This window comes from Corvus brachyrhynchos, unplaced genomic scaffold, assembly GCF_000691975.1.
Source record: "Corvus brachyrhynchos isolate BGI_N302 unplaced genomic scaffold, ASM69197v1 scaffold452, whole genome shotgun sequence".
In the NCBI taxonomy this organism is placed as follows: Eukaryota; Metazoa; Chordata; class Aves; order Passeriformes; family Corvidae; genus Corvus; species Corvus brachyrhynchos.
The window spans coordinates 948,443-955,842 of record NW_008236764.1 but is presented as its reverse complement, the minus strand read 5'-3'; the positions used below and the strand labels follow the sequence as shown (position 1 = coordinate 955,842).

The 7,400-nt window shown below is 41.1% G+C and overlaps 1 protein-coding gene across 6 annotated transcripts in view; it reads left to right on the top strand.

The window, feature by feature from the left end:
* The window catches only part of SMARCAL1 (SWI/SNF related, matrix associated, actin dependent regulator of chromatin, subfamily a like 1), a 40,749-nt gene that overhangs the window by 22,149 nt on the left and 11,200 nt on the right, over window positions 1–7,400 (top strand). For 5 of the 6 annotated variants that reach the window (XM_017727303.1, XM_017727300.1, XM_008644832.2 and 2 more), the window contains exon 10: window positions 2,367–2,507. The exons of the other annotated variant lie outside the window; for it this stretch is intronic. In XM_017727303.1, coding sequence (XP_017582792.1) covers window positions 2,367–2,507 — 141 coding nt within the window. The remainder of the gene's footprint in view (window positions 1–2,366; window positions 2,508–7,400) is intronic. 6 annotated transcript variants of the gene reach the window in all.

Sequence of the window (7,400 nt, the reverse complement as noted above, 5' to 3'; positions counted from 1 at the left end):
CAGCAGTGATCAGCAGAGACTTCTCTGCAGGAGCAAATCTTTATTGGCATCTATTCAAAATGAGTTGCCACTAGAAAAAGAAGTGGGAATCGGAGCCATTTCTTTCATCCAGAATTTAAGTCAGCCTTCAACACTTGGAAATTTGTTGTCCTAGGTTTTTTGTTTTTTTCTTCTATTCTTTCTTGAGCTCCATCTGTCACAGGTTTTAAAACTGAAAGGGACCTTTGGGATAATGAGTTAGACCACCTATGTTCCATGAAATTTTCTGGAATTAATTTCTGAAGTTCTCCACAGCTCTTGTAGAGTTAGTGTCTTTTGGGGGTTGGTTGGTTGGTTGGTTTTGTTGTTGTTTTTATTGGAGTTTTTTTTTACTTTTCAGTTTGCTTAAAATGGTTAATTAGAAGATATGTCACAGCCCTTGGTTAAGAGCTTGTAGTGGTTGAATACCCTGTCTGTTCAGAAATAAGTTACACACAGCAAAGCAGCAGCTGGACAAGTTTAGAGTTCAAATAACCTGTAACTTCATCATTCTCTCTTTTGACACCTATTTAGGGGCTGGGTAAGGAGCCTGACTAATAGTTGTGACTACTGGGAGTTAGTGTTTCAACCTCATTTTGTGCAGCTCCTGGGGAACACCCCCTGAAAGAGCCTTGAGAACAGCATAAACCCTTTCAACACAGTTGGGTTTATGTTGCATTTGTTATGTCCCTGGTCTGTTTTGAGTGTGTTCTTGCTTTGGCTTGATTCTTACATGAGATGTCTGTAATCCTGTGACCTTCATGTTTTCCTTTTTCTGGCACTTGCCTTCTGTTGGTCCATGAGGAACAAGTTTAATTTGGAGGTTTCTTGCATTTGTGGGACTTGCTTGTCTTGCGTTTCAGCAGATTTCTCAGGGTAGTGCCAGTTTCCTCCTCAAAGGTTTCTGCAAGGTGTCAGATATTGTCTAGGTTCTGTTCAGTTGTCCTCTAGTGTTACCTTAATTTAAAAAAATTACCTAATTGCTGCTTGATCACTGTTTCCTCATGGGATTTGGTATGTCTGGTCTCTGTGACTCCTTCCTCTTTTGAGTAGCATAGGCACCTCTGTCTTGTGCAAACTAATTCTTACTTCTGACACGTTCAAAGGTTTGACCTCTCCTCTTACTTAGTTCAGTAAATATCCTGCATTTTTAAATGTTTGTGGGAATTGTCTGATCCTGGTGGTGATCACATTTCCCTCTGATCTCTTTAATAGGGATTATTGGAGAAGGCAAGTCCCATCTTGATCACAACCTATATATAAATAGCTGATAGAGTCTTGAAATAATTTCCAGAACTCTTTTTCCACCAGATTTGGTTGGTAAGTGGATGAAACAGTTGAATAGATCTGGGTGACTTGTTGATCTCAGTGAAATGATAAAAGAATTTAATTTTCTTTTTCATTTAAATGTGAATGAGTGGTGGGTACAGATGTCACTCAATAATCTCTTTGTTATTTTAATGAACCTGCATTAAACTATGCAGGAAATTGCAAGGCACATGTAATTTAACTACAGTATGTGAATTTACAGCAGTAGAAATTCATATTTTATCTAATAATAGAATTAGGTAATAGTGGAGGTATGAAGGTAGAAGTACATCTTGGAGACTTACAGTGTAATTTTTTTCCTCCACTTTTTGGAAGCACCTCCTTTAGATGCAGGTTTTCCGCCCTCTTCCTGTCTCCCCTACAACACATTTTACAATCTTCTTACATGATGTGTATTTATTCTCTCATGTTCTAGCATCCAGCCAGCTGTGCCTACACTCAGCATTGGCTATCAGATCTTCTGGCCCTGCTTCAGAGAGCTTCATTTTTTTCTTTCTGCTAGTATAATTTTTTAAAAAAATGAACAAAGAAGTAAGAAAAAAATCCTTCTTCTTTGTATCTCTTCTGCTTTCGTGAGAAAGACAGTGTGCTTCTGGCTTGCTGTGGCAGGTTGATTATGAGAGAATTTATTTTGGAGATGGGGATGTACCTGAGAGGGTGTGTCATTTTCCTTTGATAGCTGATTCCAAATGAAAAGTTGAGCCAGGCGTAAGATATCAACGTGTCTAGTGGGTAAATGCTGATTCAGAAAGTACTGTAGTAAAAATGGACATCCCTGAGAGCATGTGGATGGTTATTAAGCAACTGTGTGGTTTGTCCTACTCCCTAGAAGTTTGAAGCATTGTCCTTTAGTGTTTTCAGGCAGTGACAGTGGAAGGTACCTGCGAAGGTGAAGCACTCTTCCATTTAGGGTACTTGAACAGGGAGGTCTGGGATTTTCTTTCAGGACTGGGGTGACTTCTTAAGTTCTGCTCTGTTGAAAGCTGTTACGATTATGATGCCCTGCTTGGCTTTCCCAGGCTGCCAAGAGAGTGATCCTGCTTTCGGGAACGCCGGCCATGTCCCGGCCTGCAGAGCTCTACACGCAGATCGCCGCTGTCCAGCCAACGTTCTTCCCACAGTTCCACTCCTTCGCGCTGCGCTACTGTGATGCCAGGAAGGTACTTCAGTGGGAAAGTGGCAGACTGGGACTCTGCAAAGTGGGGAGGCTTTTTCTTTCCTTCCTTCTTCTTTCTGCCTGATATTACATCTGTTTTTGAGAAAGTCTCTGTGCAGGGTAACATTTTGAAAGCTCTTAAGTTGAGGAGATTGAGGTGCTGCAGTGGTGGACCTGAGACATGAAAGCAGTAGTGGAGCGTATTTTTATCAGATCTTGCCCCCCTGAGTTTTTTAAACAGGCAGAGAGTAACTGTGGAGCCTTTAAGCAGCTGCAGGTTTGGGCTAGTTGATTTTAAAAAAATCCCAAAAAAACCCAACCAACGAACCAAAAAAAAAACCCAAACAAAAAACAACAAACCAAAAAAACCACTTTCTAGTCTTAGTCACTGTTTGATAAAGGCCTTTTTTGCTTGGGATTTTGGATTTTATACCTCCAGGTAAGTAAAAAAATCAAGACTTACAGACTATATCTTTGTATTCCACCCTCTTCTAATTTAGGAAATGGATGCAATCCTCAGCATATTTTGAAAATAACCCCTCTGCCAGCTGCTCAGCAGTTGTTTCCACAGTTACTGAGTCCAACCATTGCAAGAAGCCAGCTTTGCAGGAAGCCAGCATTTGCAGCCATGATAGCAAATGTCTGCCTTGCTGCCAAGGTATGGGCAAGTCACCTGTACTTGGATTTGCCATCCTTAGAGCTGCTGTGTGTGTTGGAACACACACTGCTAAGAGAAGAGCTTTTGCTGCTGCTTCTTGTACACGGAGGCTCTAGGATCTTCTGTGCTGGTTGCATAGACACAAAAGAAGGACTCAAATCTCCCTACAGCTCTAATTCAGAGTGCTTAGCAAAGTGGTTGGAAACACCAAATGACCACTTCAGTGTTCAAAAATATTCACTGAAGAATTGACCATCATCAGTGTATGCCATAAAAATAGTTACAGCTATTTGTAGGGCTTTTGTGTTTGTTTTCTTTTCTGTTTGGGGTAGCTAACATATACCAAGTTTCCACCAAGAAGATTCTTACTTCAGTCTCATAAAATTCTTGAATCCCCTTTTTCCTAGATCTGAATGCCCACTTTTGCTTTCATAGCCAGTGTAGTGCTTTTCTATGTAAGTCCAAATGTGCAAGTCAGAGGAGCACTTAATTGGCTTTGGCAGTCATGTGCTCATGCCATTGATTAGAGTAAGGCCATTAGGCTGCAGAATCACAGAGCATCAGTCCTGGGTCTCCATCCATAATAGGAATCGGACGGAGGGAGAGACCACATCTTCTGCTAAGCTTCATTATCTTTAAAATGGAAAGATTCCTTTCTGAGCATTCCTTTCAGAATGCTTCCTAGAGGGAAATAAAGAGATACGGTTTAATCTTCTTGGTTTTCCGCAGTAAAAAGGAAAGTTGCAGCATGTGAGTCTAAGTAGGTTTGGCGTTTGATAAGCCCTGTTAAGGATAAAGTTCTGCACAAGTAGCTGTCATTTCAATTACGAGGCACATGAACCTTGGATAAAAGAAATAAAATAGTTTTACAGGATCCAGGTTGTAATAGCGTGTTCAGTGTAAATGACTTTTCAACCTGCAGTGAAACTCAGCATGGAGGTCACAATCTGTATCAGCTTCCCTTCAAAACCTCAGCAGGGTTTCTAGTACAGTTCTGTTTCTGCGTTTGACCTGCCTCTCCTAGACAGTTGAACATTGTTGGTCTTCTCCATGCTCACCTGGGACATTTTGTTACAGTTCATGTCAGTAAATTATAATGTGAACCTAGGAAGAATTTGGTTATTTGGAGAAGTGGGGCTGCTATAAATAGAGATGTAGATAGTGTTAGAGAAAAAAACGGGTCTGCTGAATACTGGGTTGCCACTCGGCAATGAATAAATTTAAAAGGTGTTTGGATGATTGTAGTTGGTTTCCTCATGACTGTAGAGTGTCCCTCACATTCGTTGCTGCAGCTCTAACCTGAGACTGTGTTAGGAGTTGTATCCTTTCTGAAGAACTGTTGTGGTACTTCTGCTGTCAATACTCAAGTAAGTTCTTCTTTCTGTCCTGAAATTGGGAGCATTATGAGTGGGGGTGGAATTGCACAGAACCAGAGAGGCTTTGCAAGGCTTTTGAAGATCTGTAAGGAGGAAAGGTGTTATGTAAAAATGTTTTGGTATTAATAATAAATCCGATTGCATTAGAGGATTAAAGAAAAATTGGCAAACCTGATCCATTCAGTTTAAAACTAAAGTCTGACTAGTTTCTGTTTCAAGATTTTACGACAGAAAACTGCAAATATCTGGCAGATCTGATTAGAAAAGTTACCAAAGTTTATAATTTTTTATTAATTCAACCTTCCAGCATCTGTACTTCTAAAAATGCAGCAAGTGAAATGTCACCTGTTATTTACAAGCTATCCCAAGACTGTTTCCCAAAATACATGCTGTGAATTCATTTTTCAAACTGGCTGATGTTGGCAAATATTAAGTAATTTCTATCTGAGCACATGCTCTGAATTTGTAAGAGTTTGGCAGCTTCTGCTAACACTGTAATAAGTTTACTGACTCATGTAAGATGCTGTAACACTTTGGTAAGAAAATCACAGTTGGAAGCATGTGTTCTGGAATGTTATGGATCAAAGCCAGATGTGTATTTTGGCAAAATAAATGTCCCTCTTTTTTTCTCTCTTTTCTTCTCCACATTAGGGTATACTAAGCTAAATTTTCATAATTCCAAAAGTAGTTATCTCTATAACTAGCTAGGTGCAGCAGAGAGCTAGGATGTGTCCTTGTTTGCAAATTGTTCCAGCACCATAAGAAATACATAACCTAAACATACTGTGGGGAGTCTGCCCGTATGTGCTTTTTAATATGACAGTAGATGGTATCTTGGCTCTGTGTGTGCCTTTTTCTTTCCCTTATGAGGATGCTGCTCTTCTGAAGTCAGTTTGGCTACGTGGACACAAAGCATGTGTATGATTTGCTTGTTATGGAAGTGGAAGGTGGGAAAACATGGGCTTGTAAGTGGAATGAGATAGCCCAAGGAGCTGCCTTGCTGAGCAGCCTCATCATGTTGATCCCTCCTACTCAGCTACCGGTGCACTGAGCAGTGTGGGCAGTGGGCTTTGGAGGCTGGGCACAGCACCAGGGCAGTCCTTCTTGGTTCTGTACATCTGCTCTGCTGGGCCCACAGAACCTGAGAAATGCAGAAAAGGAGCATAAAGACTGTGGCTCAGCAATGTCAGCTTTCATGCAGAGTGCCTAAAGCTAATAAACCCAGCTAGACTTGAGCTAGCTTTTCATGGACCTGAGGGATGCATCTGTGTTGCACTCTTGGTTTCAGGGAAGCAGAGCAGTGTTGGTTTTTTTGAGGGGTTGGCTAAGATCCAGGTGGGCTTATTAGCTCCAGCCCTATACTACTGGGCTGTCGTTAGAGCCAAAGTTTTAATTCTACAGGATTCAAATTGGCTTTGTGTTTAGGGTTTGAATTGTTTCCTGCTTTAATGAACCAACTGTAGCTAATCAGATGGTGCCATAATTATGTAGGAATATATTAAGTCAAATGAGTTTAATGATGGCCATAAGTACCAGAATCTGAGTCAGTTAATGGTTCACATCAGTACAATATGGCAATAGAATTGCAGATTGTTTTATCTCAACCTGAAGTAGGAACATTCACTTTCAGATATCAGAGAGGTCTTACTTGCTTGTAAGCTCTTTGATTCCTCCTCTTCCTGTCCCACAGCATGTTCTCACCCCTGTTCCATCAAAGCACCACCCCTTAATACAGTCAGTAGCATGACTAACCTTATGGCTAGTGTGATTTATTTTTTGTCTTGTGCATTCTAGGAGAGGATGGAGGATGCAGTGAATACTTCGGAGCTTCTTTCTCTTTTACTTCCATTTATGTGTTGTAGCAGTTTTCTCTTGGGGAAGACAAAAGCAATATAGATCTTTAAGGTTAAATCTATTTTATTAATTAATGTAGCACACTAAGTGCGGAGCAGCCGATCAAAGGTGTTGGTGCTGAGGCTCCTCACATCTCCATTATGTGCATTTCAGGAGGGAATATGTAGTGGTTTACTTTGGATTGTTATTCCAAGACCAGAAGTTGTATTTTTGGACACTGCCAGTATTACTTAGAATTAGAGCTATGAGGAAGATTTCACCTCCCTCCCCACCTTGGTTTTCAGTATTCCTGTAGCTTTATTCCCTATACTTACTTGTGAAATTCAAGCAGAAGGGTTTCTTTTTTTCCCTTGCTTCAGCATTAAAACTGTATTGGTCTCTTCTCCATAAGAGAGTTGTTTGAAAGATGCTTCTTTTGGGAATGTACCAATTTGGATGCCACTGTTGTTCTTTCTCAGAGAACAAATGATAGGCTGTGGGGTTACTGGTAGCAGAAGTGATGAGCTGAGATTAACTGAACAGATGTATATTGCCTGCACACAGGATCTTGGAGGATAGGCCAGGTTCAGAGGGGAGTGCTTCAAGGAGGAGTAAATGAATGGCTTCTTCAGAGGAGCTTTGAAGTGATGATGCTTTGAAGAGACAATGTTTGGAGTGATGTTTTTTGGGCCACAGTTTATTTATGGTTTGCTTGAGTCTGAGCCAAACACGGTAATGGCAGAAATAGAGTATGTCAGGAAGCAGAGCAGGAGTCAGGTCACCGTGGAGAACAGGCAGTTCTGACCTAGCATGTCAGACAAGTGTAACAACTCTGTGAAGGCATCTGGGTTAAGGATGTTTGTCCTCGTGCTGTTAGAGAATATTTTTGTGTGTCTCTCTGCTTAAAGCTGAGGTATATGTGCATGCACAGAACTGCAGTGAGTCCTTTTGGCCTGCTCAATGCTGCAGGTGGAGAGCAGCAACACCTTGCTGTGTGAGAGTGAATACCAGGGCACAGGGCTGCAGCAGG